Source organism: Lonchura striata, chromosome 9 (assembly GCF_046129695.1).
Source record: "Lonchura striata isolate bLonStr1 chromosome 9, bLonStr1.mat, whole genome shotgun sequence".
Lineage (NCBI taxonomy): Eukaryota > Metazoa > Chordata > Aves > Passeriformes > Estrildidae > Lonchura > Lonchura striata.
The window spans coordinates 9,964,744-9,981,219 of NC_134611.1; the positions used below are offsets into that span (position 1 = coordinate 9,964,744).

A 16,476-nucleotide genomic window follows, 5' to 3' on the forward strand; every position below is an offset into this window, starting at 1 on the left:
GCTGAGGTCACTGGATACAGACAGTACTTTACAATTCTTCAGGACTTATTTTATATCAGTCCCCAAATTTGGGCTGAACTGAGTAGTCCTATTAAGTAAAAGCAGCAGGCTGTGTTTGAGAGCCTGACCAAAGTCCCACTGGTGTGCGTGGCTGGGGACAGGTGAACCTGGAGGCATGTGGAGCAGCATATTGCTTTTTATAATGCCAACACCACGTTTTCTTCAGCTGGGAAATCTGCTGTCATTTTCCTCTGTCTTTCTGAGAAGGTGAACGTGAAGATGTGCTTTCCATCAGGAAGGTTTGAGCCACTCGGGCCCTTGATGTATCCACTGGCCAAAGGCAGTTTGGGGCTTGGCAAGAGCAGGGAGGTGGCAATGAATTGGTCAGTAAAAATAACACAGTAGAAACAGCAAAACATCACATGTGTGTTGAGGAGTATTTGGCTTTTTTTCCAAATGGAAAAGAGAAAGGAGCATCACCACAAGGGTGAGTGAACTTAAAACAGTGCTCAAAAGAACCTCACACCTAGAAATGCATCAGCTGTAACCACTTCTGCCCCGTGGTGCTTGCTGGGCTGCCTTGGGAGCCACCAGCAGCTGCTGCACAACCAAATTTCTCTTTTAACATCTTATCTGTGTGGTTATAATAGAAAACGTCATGGTAAATGGTAGAAGATTATTTTCCTTGTCTTGTGCTATTACTGAGCATCATCACGCATGTACTGTTGTGGCTGACAAAGCACTTCAATTCTAAGCTGCTATTTTAAGATGCTTAGGACTATTCCAAAATAGCTGTTCTTTAGCTGAAAGTCTTCCTTTATATTCTTAGCAGAAATGTGGGTTTACTTGAAGAGTTTCAAATTCCATTTGATTTTTTTTAACATTTGTTGTGAATTTAAACATGTCACAAATAAATCTATTTATTACATTGCTTTTCAAAGTACGTGCACATTTCTGTCAAACAAAAACACGAGAGAAATCTGTTATTGTTAATTCTAGCATTTAGAAAATGTATTTCAAACTCCAGTGAAATAAGATAGGCACTTTTTTATTTTCCTTTTATTTACATTTATGGTTTATGTGGTTCAGATTGCTCTTGGGTTTTGTTGTTTTTAAGCATTCATTCTACCTTTTTGAGTGCTAGAACCTTCTTTATATTTTTGTTTAATGCTCACCTGAATACAGCAGTCGGGCTTTTTTCCTAATCTGGGAGGTAATAATTGAAAAATTGCCTGATCTACTGTAAATTTCCACAAAATCATGAAAAATTACACATTAGGATTTTAAAGACCTTAAAAGAGTATTTTCTTTTTATTGGCATGTTGTTGTTAATATAAATTAAGATTGATTATTTTATTTTTGTCTTGCTGCTGCCCTTCAAATTAAAGCACACATTCTTGACTCATGCTTATAATTCAATTTGGTATTTTAATCTCAAAAATATCATAGACAGCTTCCCAGAATTTCTGAGCACTTTATCTTAGAATTGACCCTCTTGACATAATATCTCTAGGGGGTTCTTGTAAAGTATGAGGCTCGGATTTAGGCTTAATCCACTCCTGAATAAAATGAAATCTTCCCCGGATAAGAACCAGCCCTCGGAGGATGCTCCTAGCAGAGTACCAAGTTGGGTTTTTTTCACAACTCGGGTTGCAACAGGTCTTTCAGCACAAAGCCATTGATTTATTTCCGTAACCGCGGAAATAATTGCTTTGTAAACGAGTGAAGGACCTTGCCCAGGGCCGGGCACCGTCCCCGGGTCCCGCCGCGATGCGTCCCCGCGGCCCGGCGCTGCCTCGCTGGTTTCCATGGCACTGGCTCCGGCCGCCCTGCCCGGCTCTGCGCCGCGCTCCGTGCGGGGATGGGGAGGCAGCCCCACGCACCGCCATGCTCGTTCCCTTCACCGCTCTTGGTTCCGTGCGGGGATGGGGAGGCAGCCCCACGCACCGCCATGCTCGTTCCCTTCACCGCTCTTGGTTCCGTGCGGGGATGGGGAGGCAGCCCCACGCACCGCCATGCTCGTTCCCTTCACCGCTCTTGGTTCCGTGCGGGGATGGGGAGGCAGCCCCACGCACCGCCATGCTCGTTCCCTTCACCGCTCTTGGTTCCTTCCGAGGATGGGGAGGCAGCCCCACGCACCGCCATGCTCGTTCCCTTCACCGCTCTTGGTTCCTTCCGAGGATGGGGAGGCAGCCCCACGCACCGCCATGCTCGTTCCCTTCACCGCTCTTGGTTCCTTCCGAGGATGGGGAGGCAGCCCCACGCACCGCCATGCTCGTTCCCTTCACCGCTCTTGGTTCCTTCCGAGGATGGGGAGGCAGCCCCACGCACCGCCATGCTCGTTCCCTTCACCGCTCTTGGTTCCTTCCGAGGTCACAGAAGCAGGCGAGGGAATGCAGGCGGGTCACTTGGCTTCCTCCTGGCGGGCTGTGCGCTTGCTGTTTCGGCAGCCGATTGACGAGGCGCTGAGATCTCCCTCCCTTCGTGCCGCCGGGCAGCAGGGAGCTGTGCCCGCCCGCCGCGGCCCGGGGCTGGGGCGCATCAATCCCCTGCCCTGCGGGACCAGTTCGGATGGCCGTGCTGGCTCCTTCTCAGGAGTGAGTGCTGCTTCTGAAGTGCTCCAGCTGTGATTAATTTAGCAGCTTCTCAACAGCAGCTAATTAATAATGCTTATAGTGGCTAACCCTGCTCAGGCATCTGTGTGCTGTTCAGCTGTTCTTACAGGGGCCGATTAACAGAATTAAGGGATATACGTGAGAAAGCAAAAAAGATCTAGTAAAACTAGCAACATATTCCATAATAATAATAATGTATCCACTGCCCAAAATGCTACTTGCTCTGGGATCTCAGCCTCTTAGATGTTTCTTTTTTTTTTTTTTTTTAATATCATATCAGTGATGGTTTTATCACTTGCCCACAATGGATGGGCTTTTAAATGCATCATATGCCTCTTGAACTTTGTTTGCTGTTTATTTGGAGCTAAAGAAATGGAATTTGAAGTAGGCATGTGGTGTGGATGCTACAGATTTTTATCACTGTCATTTCTTTATTTTTCCATCAAGATAGCTGAATCAGAAAGAATCAACAATATGGGACTGATCTTCATGTTAGTTCTAAGTAATGAAAAATAAAACTTTTGAATTCTTATGAGATTTAAGAAATGTGCCCAATGAACCTAATCTTTGTGTATATCTCTCTATGTGATTTCACTTTTGCAGACACTGTCTTTTAAATACTTGAACAGAAAAACTCAGCCTAGAAAATGATAAGAGCAGATAAGGTTCATAGGCAAGCCAGTCCTGTTCCAGTCCTGCTTACCCTCTGACAGATCAGGAAGGGCAACTGATGCTAATCTTCACTACAATCTCAAGGCACCTGGGAAAATGGAAATAACATTTTTAACATCTTAGCAGGCCATGAGCAGGAGTGTCAATCACAATACCTTGGCTTGATTCCAGTGTGGGAATTACAGTCTCCTGAGCAAATGCACCCTGTTGCATTTTTAGTGATTCACATTTTTTCTTATATGGTGTGGAGTTGCTGAGAAAACTTAAAAGAGCAGGGGCTTCCTTACTGCCAGAAATATTTAAATGGCGGATTAGGTCAATCCACAGTAGCTTTTCCTGCTTGTTCATAAGCTTATTTTACAAAAGAACTTTGAAAAGTAAGTGCAGTGCCTCACCTGGAGAGATACTTAGCCACTGAGTTATAGGGAACAATTTTAAAAGCCTGTGTGTTGGGCCTGACCAAGGCCTTGATGACTGGTGAGCTCTTAAAGACTCTACATACACTAAAAGTCTCTTTCAAAAATTTTTTCTCCTCTCTATTACGAGCAGCTAGTGTGGGAATGTTAGAGAGAACAGGGTGGTAGAACTTTCTGTACAGGGTAAGTAAAATAGGAGAGGAAAAGGGACACTCCTGCAACTGGTATGTACTGAAATGATACAAGACTGCTGGTTTTACTGCTTCTAAAGAGTAGAAGTGAAGATAGCCATAATGTTTAAAAAGCACTTAGCAAGGGTAGAGCATTTTATCAAAAAAGACAGGGGTTTTGTGTTAGGTCTTTTTCACATAGAAATGTTTTCCCGCATATTGCTGAAATGAAACATCTCTCAAGGCAGCTGAATGGGTCTGAGTAGGTTCCAGTGGCTCTTGGGCAATGGAGCACTCAATAACAAGAGAGGAAAAAACAAAATGCCTAATATGATCTGTTGAACTGGAGCATTTTGATCAGAGCTGAGTTCTGAAGGAACCAGGTGTTATTTTGCTCCTGGCAGCAATTGAATCTTCACAGGTTTTTCATGACATCACATCTTTTCCTTGTCTTAACCAGTGACTCATCCTGCTTGCCTGTTTGTTCCTATTTCTAGCTGCCAGCAGGAAATGCTAAGCTTAATGTTAACATTCTCTTATTAATAACACATTAAGTCTAGTCTGCCCAAGGTCCCTCTCCCTTGTGGTACATGGTGGGTGGTTGTTTTTTTCCCCTTTCCCAAGGTGATTTTTGTTTATCCAATTCTTGGTGGCTTCCACTCCGAAGTCTACTTTTGCAAAGGAGATGTGTGTGTGTCTGTGTGTGAGTGTAACATCCCCCTATAACCACGGGGCTGGGAAGTGGATTATCCTGTCTTCACGGCTGACCAAACCACAAACAAGGTGCAAAATGCCACAGTGTGTTGCAGTGTGCCATTTAACAGCAGGGAAGAAGTCTTTCCTTCGCTAGGTCTGATGAAGATTGTGGTGGGTGCTGGTTATTGGGGAGGATGTAGCCTCTGTTCTGACTCTGAGCAGCCTAGGGAAGGATGATGCCAGTACGTGCAGCTTGTAAGATGTTGCCAATAGCTGGAAAATAAGCAACTCTCATTCTTACATATTATTCTTATTAAAAAAAAAATTATTAAAAACCAAAGCAACAACATGGTAATCACACCATAATCCATTAAAAAATCGAAATGTTTATTTCCTTAGAGGTTATTTGTCACATACACTGCTAGAAAAGTCATGGTGCTAAGGGGATTAAATTCAGTACAGATTAGATGTTTCAGTGACATTTGGAACAAAGAATTTGTGGCTGGAAATCTTCACTAGAAGGATGGTTTGGAATTGGGGATTATGATTTTTCAGACCTGCAACAAAGAGCATCTGTCATTATTTAAAAAACTCAAAATATGTTTCCTGTGTTAGTAACTTGTAGTTTCTGCTGAGACGGCCAAGTAAATTTAAGAAAAGCTGATTGTACTCCTATTGTGAATGTTTGCATGATGGATCTTGAGACTAGAGGGCATCTGCACACAATGCAAATGCATTTTGGTCTTTTTCTTCTCTGATAAACACGATTGCTCATTAATGCAAAACCTTCAAATTTTTGTTTCAAGCTCCCCACTAATGGTCCTGTGGGTGTTTTTTATTGTTTGCATAAAGCACAGGCAGACACTAAGCTGCAGAAGAACAGAGTTTGTAGCACACTGGTGTAAATATACCTCACAGAGACCCTTCTGTGCCTGGTTGCAGCCAAGCTCTCTGGTTCCTCCTCAGGGAAACCTGGCAGGTTTCTGGATGCTGGGGGCTCAGGCTATTCCACCCAGGCATTTGGCTAGACTGTTAATTAATGCTGCATCACCTTTCTGCTGATCCCTGCCTGTGCCTCATGTACTTGTGTCCTAATGAGTTTGTGGTCTACCTGGAAATCTTGGAAACGACTGGGTTGGGAGTGATTTCTGTCAGTTGTTTTTTCCTTCATTAGATAAACAACTTGAACTTAAAAACCTGAAATGACTAATTACCTGAGGCTGGTGGTGTTTTAAACTGAGGGAAGGACAACTGTTGTAAATGCTGAAGAAAGTGAGCTCAGATATTGCAGTTTGTTTAATTTTAATTATGCTGAGGCATCTGAGAGGGGGGTGTGTGCACTTGAGCTCTCATGGTGTGAGTCAAGAAAATTAAGCCAGTTTATTGCTGTCTAAGGAGCTAATGTATCCTGAGGAAAAAGTAATTTTAGGGTGATAGTACAACAATTCAGATGCAGCTGGAGAAATGCCACTATGAAGCTGTGAGGGGAGATGACGTGCTCTGTACCTGTACAGTAAAACAGAACAAGGAAGCCATCAGTAATTCAGGAGGAGATGAATCACATCTCTGCATTGTAGCACATGGCTACCAGGGCAAGAAGGGTATGAACAATCTTTATATACCATGAGATACAGGATGCATTTCCCTCACACACACTCCCTCTGAGTGTGTGTGAGGGAAAGAAGGCAGGCACACAAGTATATCCTAGTAAATATGCAACTTATCCTTCTGTGGCTTAAGTGCACTGCCCATATAGGACAGGTTATGACTGAGCAGACTCGTGTTATCCCTTGGGGTTCTGTACCTCCTGCAGCCCCATCTCTCACTAATGTATAAATTTGGGACCATCCCCATGCACAAGGGGATCACAGAATTCTGAAATCAGCAAATCAGGTTTGCTAAATTCCAGAGCTTTCAGGCAATAGCACAATTTGGCCTTTTCAGTCCAGTTCCTCACTGAGCTGAGGCACTGAGGTGGTATCAGGACAGATTTTGGGAGTCACCCTGTGTGTCCCTTGAGGCTGTTTCCCAGGACAGCCTGGATGTATGTTCCTAGAGCTGAGTCCTTGCTCTGAGCCATTGTCAAATTTAATTTCTTTCAAAATTATTCTGCATGTAACTTGACAATGTGTCTTGCAGTCAGTTACTGCCTACTCACAGCCTCGTGTCCTAAGCCTGAGTGAGCACTGCTTAAACACAGAGGAGAAAATAGGAGATGAGATTTGGAAGGCAGATGAACTGTGAATGCAGGTATCAAACAATAATGCTGTGAACATGAGCCGTGGAGAAACCTGAATTCCTATGGATTTGTTTGGTTTTGTTGGTTGCAAAATCTCTGAAGTTATTGATACTGATTTAGGGCCTTCTAATGAGACACAATGAAAGCCTCTCTATTGTGAATCCTTTGGTATTTGGAAAAGGTAATCATTGCACTTCAGCTTTTTTCACAGCTAAGGTATGCTTAAGGTCTTTCTTTGCCTTACCAACTACTTCTTGTGACATATGTAAAAACATTTGAACTCATTTCCCCTCAATTTGATCAAGAGTGCCTGTGTGGAGACTGATGTTTTAATAAGCCTCATGTCTTTAGGAAATCAGGCTAAAATAAAGCAGCTATCATCTCTCTGAACAAAAGAACAATACTGCTGAGACCTTCCTTGCTGGAAGAAATACAGTTAGGATCTAGTTGTCATGGCTGGTTTAGCTGTTCAGCAGCTATGGGGGGATGTGGTGTCAATGAATATGAGAATGCTCTGTGATGGATTTACCACTGGCAGGAAATGTTCACTCAGGCTGCAGGGTGATTCTGATATTCTCATTTCTGACCTGTTGTCAGGAGGGAACAGAATGATTCCTCAGCCAGTGTGCAATGGTTCATTGTGATCAGCCAATGGACTACCCCATCTTGAAAGAAACGCACAAGTTTAAGGGAAAAAATGACATATTTTCCCAGACAGCTGGTGGAGAAACAGCAAGATTGCTGCTGCACAGCCTCTCCACTGGGAAATTCACAGTATGTTACAGCTGTGGATAGTCTCACAGTAGTGCAATAGCAGAGCCTTTTAAACAAGCTGTAGGGAGCTTATTTACAAGTGCTGTCCTGCAGAGAGGCTCTGTGATGTTCTGGTGCAGAACAACAGGCAGCCACAGACTGGCTGCTGTGTGTTCTGCAAGGGCCAACACTGTCTCTTGCATGCAGCAAAAACAAAGCTTCATGGGTGGGTATGATAGGCAGGAAGATTTTAGAGCTGAGTTTCCCCACCACTGTCCCCTGGGGCTGTGGTGATGTGGTGTGTCTGATCTCTACTCCTTCAAGAGTGCTCTGTGTGGATTTATTTTACTCTTCCAACTAGTTACATGGTTGTTATGTCCTTTAGGGTCTTTTTCTTTAGAACTTTAATCCCATTTTAAACCAGTGGCAGCAATGCTTTCTTCAGTGTGGGCTTTGGGGGGGCTGAAGGATGGTTCAGTTTAGAACTAACCCATCACAGTAACTATAAGCTGACACCTCATACTGAGCACACACTTTGAAGGCAAAGCATTTTGGCTCCCTGTAGCTGTTTCACAGAGCTCCCATTTGCCCAAAGGATGAAATGTGTTCAAAAGATAGACACCTTCAGAGTGAGAGAGAGAATCAGCACATGACTTCTCTCCTTGGTTCAGCAGGCAGGTCTGGAGGGAATGGATTGGGCTGTAGAACTGCTGGTCTGGTGTAGAAATATTCCTCCGTTTAAAAATAAGCTTGCAAAATGTAAAGGAAAAGTGCTACTGGCATCCAACAGATGGTAGTTGACATGTTTTCTAGCTGTCACAAGTCTTTCAAAATTCTTCTGTTGCATATGCCAGAGTTCACCTTTGTGCTGCCCAGCTGAGCACAGAAATGACAACTGCAGGTGGAGGAGCTCTGCAGGAGCTCTATGGGTAAACAGAATTAAGATGAACCAACAGAATAGGATTAATAGATCTCATATTAGTATGTGCACCTCAGACTCTGTGATTGGGATATTCCACATTAAATTCACTTTTTATAATAATGTTGATTGCATCAAATCTTTAATTTTTGTCTCCAACCTGAGGCAAGAAAGGGAGTCACCCACAGCAGCTACCTCAAGGACATTTCCCTGACTGTGACACCACATTGCAACATGTAAATGTTTTCTGCCTGGAACAGTCCTGGACTGGTTATTTTGCCTCTGCTTTGAAGTGTCAGTTTTCAGTGAACTCTGCTAACATTTTATTATTGCATTGCAGCTGAGGCAGAGAAGAGCAATTAAAGGGTTGACATCTTTGGTATTTTTTTAATAGTACATGTGTCAAAATGCATTTAACAAATCATGGTTGATGCAAAAGCCTAATTAATGCTAAAATGTAAGTAGAGTTCATTTCAGTTGGGAGCAACTGAGAATTTTAAAATGCGTAAAAACAAAGAGCAGTTGTCTTATTTTAGATATAGGACCTAATTACAGCTTTTGCTTCTGAGAACTGAAATCTTAAAGCCTAAATGTTCCTTTCTGTTGCAGGATACAGCTGGACAAGAAAGATACAGGACCATCACTACAGCCTACTACCGAGGAGCCATGGGCTTTGTCCTCATGTATGATATCACCAGTGAAGACTCCTTCAATGCTGTGCAGGACTGGTAGGAAATACAGAAATATATTGTTAATGTTGGGTTTGTTTGGGTTTTGGACAATTCTCTCCCCACAATTGTTTGTTGAAAACATGAGACATCCCCCCCATCTATCACCATCACCTCCATGTTCTTTCCTCTTCACCTAAATAATTTGATTTATAAACATTTCTTAGAAAAAGTTCTACAGCTTCATTTTAATGAAAAGGTTGTAATTCAAATATTGTAGCATACTATAGTATTTGTTACTTTTAAAAGTTTTAATTTATTGTGAGGAAATTAATCCTTTAATGCTTTTTTTTTGGCTTCATAAGATTTCTGGCTATGCTGCTAAAAATAGAGGTAACAGTGGTTGTTCAATTCACATCTCAGGAATGTGGGGAAAGGCTCTGTTTCTCCTTAGTAGTGCCCTGTGACTCCACTGAAATATCTTGCAATCAGTTCTGCTGGTTTCCTGGTGCTCATTACTGCAGATAAGAGTGGTAACAGTGCAGAGAAGGGCAGTGCAGTGGTTAATGTGATCTCCTGAGTCAGACTGATTTGCAGTGATCTCAGTGACCCACTGGGAGCATGTGACATCCTGGCTGTGGCACTAGCTCCTAGCATCTGGCTCAGCCTGGCTTTCTGAACACCTATTCTGTGTCCCCTAAGCCAGGCTGTAACTCAAAAGCTGATTTGATGTTTGAAGTGATTTGTCTTTCCTCCAAAGCTGCCCAGTTTTTGTTCTCTCTGTTCACTAAAGCAGTTGGTCATGAAAGTCACATGCAAGATGCAGTCTCCACTTTCACCCCCCATCCCCAGTACCACAACACCAAATCAGCTGCAGCCTCATCCTCAGCAGCCCTTCAGCAGCTTGTGGTTGAAGAATACATTATTTTCTTGTTAGAAACATAAACTCAAATGTTTTCCCAAAACTAGTTTCATCCATCAAGTTTTGCTCACCAAGCTCAGATGAAGCTTTTTCTGCAGGTGTCTGCACAGGGATGTTTTCCATAGGAGTTCAGGCATGTGAGCTGGGGCAATATCTTTCACTAAACTATAAATATTTCCTGCTTGTTTCCCTGATGAAACAAGATCCATATGACCACACAGTTAATCTACATGTCTGTCTGTTGGTTCTGCTCTAGTAAGTTTTACTTACCAGTCTTAAGTTAGCCAAAATTTACCAAATCTCCATCTATGAGCTGCTACTATTTTAAAGTTTGCACAGGTGAAGTTTGACCTGAAGCTTTATATTGGAAGTAGTTTAGGGTCTGTTCCATCAGAGGCACTAGTGTGAGAGTAAGAACTGGGAAAGGTCAGCTCTGTCTGTTTGACTTCATGTCTTCCTGTGCCACAGGAGCTGCAGGAATATCTTTGCTAAGAGCACCTTGTCAGCCAAAGGACAGAGGTGAACCATCAGGGTGTTTTTCCTCTGTATGTCAGGAATCTTTCCAACTAGCTTTAAGGTTCTGAGCCCAAATGAGGTATTGGGATGGATAAAAAGGACCATTTCCTTCCTTCCTGAAGCTTGTCCAGTGGAGAGATGAGGGCTGCAGCCAAGCCAGCATCTCTGGGCCAGCAGAGTCCCCTAGTGGCTATTGCAGCTGGGAGATGTTTTTCTCCAGTCTAAATATTGCTTCCTAAACTTCCAAAGACACAAGAAATGCAGGAAAAAAGCCTTTTGGCTGGTGCTGCTCTATTGGCTGTTTGCTAGCATAGCAAGTAGGATTTTTTTTCCCCCACCATTCTGCATGATACAGTTATGATTAAAAAAATCTTATTACACTGGATATGATCTTCAGTTAGGGGCTGTATTCTCCATAGAAATTAAGGTGTCTACTACTTGAGCTCCTTTATCTCCATCTGGTTCATTGGCATGTGACTGTTTTAGCAGCCTCCTGATTGGGCCTCACCTATTCCCAAGGGAAATGAGACTGTTCCTCCCAGTCTGCCAAGTGGTTTCTTCCCTGGGAGGCCTTTTACTACCCTCACTCTCCCTATGGGGAGATGTCCTGAAGAGGATCCTGGTTTGCTTTGTGCCACTCAGACCTCCCCTAAACCAAGGAAAGGGGCATTTCTCTCCTGAGTGAGAGTATCATGGCTGTATATCAGTATTTAGACAAACTCTCCAAGTAGAATATGAGTGCAGAGTCTTTCCTTCACTCACATGAATCACCCCAATTAATGATGATGATCTTAAAACCACTGACAAAGAGGCACTATTTAAATGCATTTAGGAATACCTGGAAGATGACTTGTTCTCTTGTTCACTGGAAAATGTACAATACATTCTATGAGAAACCTTAAAATAGTGAGCCTGAGTGATTTTCCTTACTGCAGTGTGGCAAGAGTTCAGTCAGGTTATTTTACAAGAAAATATATAAATAGGCAAACACTAAGATTGGTTTTAGTTGATATTTGAAAATTAGTAATTATTTCCTTTGAATATATCTTTTCTGTAGGGTGTGTGAAAGGGTTAAATGAGCTTTCATAGCTTTCAGCTCAGTTTCTAGAATTCTTTTTAGTAGTCTTCTTTGATAGCTGTTATTTGTTGTTGGGTTGATAGTTTCGTGTGTGGATAAATTAGTTGTTTATACCTCATCTGAAACTGCAGTGGAACTAAAATATACTCAGTACTTGGAACTGTAAAGGAAATAGAAAATATTATGGAAACTCTGCTTTGGACAATCTAGATAATTTCTTAGAAGGGAAATAAAAATTGGTAAAATATATATTAGATACAAGTAACATCTGGGTTCACAAATCATCAGCATTATTTATCTTTAACCTAAACTGAGTTGTTGACACCTCCATGTAACTGTGAACCTGAGACTATTTTTCTTCTAAGCATGAAACACAAAGTTTGTGCTTTATTGTTAATTTAGGGAATTCAGCACAAACAAGGCACAGCATTTTATTGTGTCTCAGAAATATGTTTCTCCCAGTGTGTATATTAGGCTGCCCTGATGGTTGTTGAAACAGCTTCATCACACAAACCTTGTTATTCATTATCTTTCCAAAAAGCATCTGGAAATTTTATGCCTTTCTTTTTTTTATGGACATCAAGGTTTCTTTTATTTGTTCTACATAACTTTTTGGTTGTTTTTTTTATCCCTAAGAAGAATAAAGATTGATGTTCTGTAAGAGGCTTTCCACTGATTTGTACAGAACAAGGAGAAGGATACATTTCTCTGGGAGATCCTTCACGCTGTTTGCTTCTTTTTCATTTTCTAAGTAATTCTGTGTAAATAGTTAAGATTTGGCAGGGTGTCCCCATATGATGCCAGGGGCTGAAATGAATCCAGAGGCTGAACTGTGAGTCAGAAGAGAAGCCTGCTTTTAGTTGCTTGAAATTGAACTTGGGGAGACTTTATTTCTCTCTATTGCTTATGGAAGGAGACTGGGGAGATTTCATCTTCCTGGGCTTTTGGCTGATTTCTGCAGAAAGGCTCTGATGAGCCTCGAGAAACCCCAGAGTCCCACAAAAACTCATCACAGATTCATATGAGCTCTTACAGGACTTACCTACATAGAGACACTCAAAAGGTGAGACTGGAGGAGTTAAAATTGGGATTGGAGTGAGTGCCTTTCCAAGAGGACACTAGGGAGAGTAAGAAGTTTTCATTGCACACAGTCTTTGTTTGTTTTTGCATGTTGCACTGGGGGTCTGGGCTTGGGTGAGGCTCCTGTTTTCCAGGGCACTCCAAGCAGGCAGTCTCTTCAAGGCAAGTTACACAATGAAATGACCCCTTTTTCCCAGGTAACTGTGGAGTAACAAAGCTGGCTGCTTTCCAGGGTAAAAAAGCAAGTAAGCAACTCAGACTAATTAAAAAATTGTCATTAGTAGATCAGAGCTGGAGGCTGCTGCTAATTCAAAAGAAAAGGAATCAAGGGGTTTATTGTTAGGGGAGTTCAAGGAAACTTACACAGAAGTAAAATTTGAGTGGTCTCCTGGCTTTCCTGGGAAGTGGCAGATTTGCCTGAAACTGTAGTGTTCTGCCTGGAGTGCTGGTGAGCTGGGGCAGAGAGTGGGAAGGTGAGTTAGGGAGTGGAGGAGGATGGAGGAGAGGAGTGTATGGCTTCTAGCATACCCTTGGGGAGGAGGGAGCCTTTAAAGACAGAGCTGATGTAGTGAAGATAAAATAGGTTGTGTGGGTCTGAAAAGATCGATAAAAGTGAATGCTACTGAGCTAATAATGTTCTGCTGCTGGCTCTGGAACACCTCTGGGACACTAAGGATGGTGGGAGAGGACTGGACCCTCGGGATATACAAAAAAATTCTGTTTTGTCATGGAAAAACTCAAAGAAGGCTAAATAAAAGGTCAGAGTCCTGGGATCCACAGTGAGCTCCACTCCAGTTTCAGCACATGAGCTGCAGAAAGCTTTAGAGGCTCCAAGTTCACCTGAGTGCTCCTGTCCAAGCTCCCATGTACTGCACTCCTGTGCCACTGAAAGTGGTGTTGGTCTGTGATTGTAGCTGCTCTTTCCAGCCTTAGGTGTCCTTTATTCCTGCTGGGTTCTGTTAGCTCACAGAGCCTTGCTTTGATCTTGTGCCTTCCCAATTTTATAAATTTCTCTTTCTCCTTTGCAGTTGTTTCTATGTGTCTGCATGAAGTTTTCATGTTCGAGCAAAGACAACTTGATGCTTCCATCTGTTCTTATGGTGTTCCTAAAATTCTACAGCAAAATATGCTGCAGAAAATGAGAGAATTTTTGTTGTTCTGTCTTATATATGAAGTAGCAAATCCAGCATGAAGTGTGCATCTACTGTATGGCTTTCTTTATTGGACAGTATCCGTAAGAGCTGTAATTGATTGTTGTTCCTCTGACAGATGATTCCTGAAGGAGAATAAGCTTTACCAAAAGTCTTTTTTTGTCCTTAATCTTCAAAAATTACTTAATTCAGTTCTTTTATCTGGATCTTGTGATCTTTAAAATCCTTGCAAAGTCTTACCAATAAACTTCATTGTCACACAAAGTTAAGGAGGGGTAAAATAGAGCAGTGCTGTGAATTACACAGGCTGCATCCTTGCTTTGTGTGTAAACCTGCTCATTTGTCCTTGAACCAGCACAGCTTGGGGATGTTGATGGTGTCATTAATGGTATTTGTTTTCATATTTAATACAGGATTGTATTTTGGCACAGCTGATGGAATGTAACCATCTCTTTTGACCTCCTGTAGGGCCACACAAATCAAGACTTACTCCTGGGACAATGCACAAGTGATCCTGGTTGGAAACAAATGTGACATGGAGGATGACAGGATTGTTCCCATGGAGAAGGGGAAACATCTGGCAGATCAGCTGGGTACATGCAAAGCTTTTCTTTCCACCTTTCTTCCTCTGCTTCTTTATACTCTGTTCCTTTCAGTTTGTACAGCAGTAAGACTTCAATAATGGTCTCACAACTAAGAACTGTAATGTATTCTACGTTCACATTTCACTTGGTTTTGGCTCAGTAGGCCAAGAAAACCTTGTAGTATCACTGTATTTATAAGCTGATGTTTAGAGGTGGAAGAAAGATAAACTTTATCTGAAGAGAAAAACTTTTATTAGCTCATCAGAATGAAAAGAGAAGAAGTTTTCATAAACATAATTCTGTCTCTGTGTCTCCAAGTAACCATGTACTCATCGCAAATCAATGCAAATATTGATTTTTGTTGAAGCATTTTTTTAAGTAAACAATGAAAAAGAAAGAGGTTTATATACCAGAACTGAAAAATTGAGTAAAACATATTTTAAAAATGTACTAGGCTTCTCTATCCAGGTAAGAAAATTACATTATGTTTTTGATACAGGATAGAGAAAGCAAAACAGTTCCCTTGAGAGGAAGCTGGGATTGCAATGAAAATTTTATAATGAAGAGTCAAGTAAACTCATATTACTTTATAAGTTATTTATCACTTTTCATTATCTATTATAGCCTATAAGATATTTTTAATATGAAATCAGGACTCTGTGTGAAAATTTAACTGTTGTTTTCTGTTAAAGAATTCAAAGTAACAAGTAAATCCTGCTAAAATTTCCTTCATGTAACAGTGGAGACCTTTGCAGTGGGCATAAATGTTTAACTTGTAAGAGCAGAGATTTTTGCCAGACCCAAAAGAATCACTATCATCCTCAATTTATAAAATCCTCTGTTGTCTTCAATTGCTAAACAGTAACTGGAGGGTGCATAATGAACTGTTAAACTGGGGGTACTGGAGTTCCAGGACACAGTGCATACGTTGGTGCAGTTTTAAAATGTGGCCTTGAAAGTGTAAATTTTACATATGGCACACAGAAAGGGGTCCCATTCGTGGCTGGAGCCTTGAGGCACTGCAGTCCTAAACAAATAACAAGCAAATATCAAATTAGACCATTGTTATTACTGTAAGAGTAAATCTTTACATGTAGGATTGGCAAAGCAAACAAAGATATAGTTAGTTTGCAAAGTCAGTTATGGGCTCTTTTTTACCTATCAAAATTTAATTTGCTTTTGAAAATATGAATATGAATAAACTTAGTTCCTGGCTTACAGACTCTCAGGTTGGGGATGCCTGTGTGTCCACCCATCTCACAGGAATAATTACACTGCTAGTAATTGAAATTTTGTCCAGACCAATGTAGCAGCAAATGGAGAGTTTTATTTGAACTCCCAACCCAATTTGGACTTCCAACGTTTTTTTCTCCTCCCAGAATTAATCTCCTTGTTTCAATACAAACTTAGCATCTAGAATCTGAATCCTTTACATGTGGGACACTTCAAAACACACACACACACACACACACACACACACAGGGTTACCATAGCAACTGATTCCATCAAGAGGAAACTGTTTTGCAGAAGAATCCACAGTGCTGCCCCGACCTGGTGCTTGCCCAGCTCACCCTGGAGAAACCACTCCAGTGCAGCCCAACAGCCTTTGGGAAGTGCTGTCCCAGCTCTGCTCTTCTGTAACCTACCAACTTCCAAAACACTCTTTTTAAAGAGCTGAAAAATAGATCTGATTTGATTGGATCAGTTTTTCCTTATAGTAGCTATGCAAATGTGTACAGCATTATATGAAATTATTTTGTGAGTTACGTGGGAGGAATCTAATTGGCTATTGACTGCTTAAAGTGCTAATGTTCATCATAATGATTCACATAAAGGTTATCCCTCAGCATATTTATCTAAATTTGCATAGTGACATTAACATCATTGAAATAATTCCCTAATCAGATTAAAAAATTGTTGCTAGCCTGAATGTGAAATGAACCAAAACAGATTTAGCAGAACCTATGCCAATGTTGGAATAACAGATATCTAAGTGC

General features: G+C 41.6%; 1 protein-coding gene across 2 annotated transcripts in view; it reads left to right on the forward strand.

Moving 5' to 3' along the window:
• Positions 1–16,476, forward strand: part of RAB3B (RAB3B, member RAS oncogene family) — a 50,348-nt gene that overhangs the window by 31,603 nt on the left and 2,269 nt on the right. For both annotated transcript variants that reach the window (XM_021529371.2, XM_021529361.2), the window contains 2 exons: positions 9,090–9,208; positions 14,364–14,488. In XM_021529371.2, coding sequence (XP_021385046.1) covers positions 9,090–9,208; positions 14,364–14,488 — 244 coding nt within the window. The remainder of the gene's footprint in view (positions 1–9,089; positions 9,209–14,363; positions 14,489–16,476) is intronic.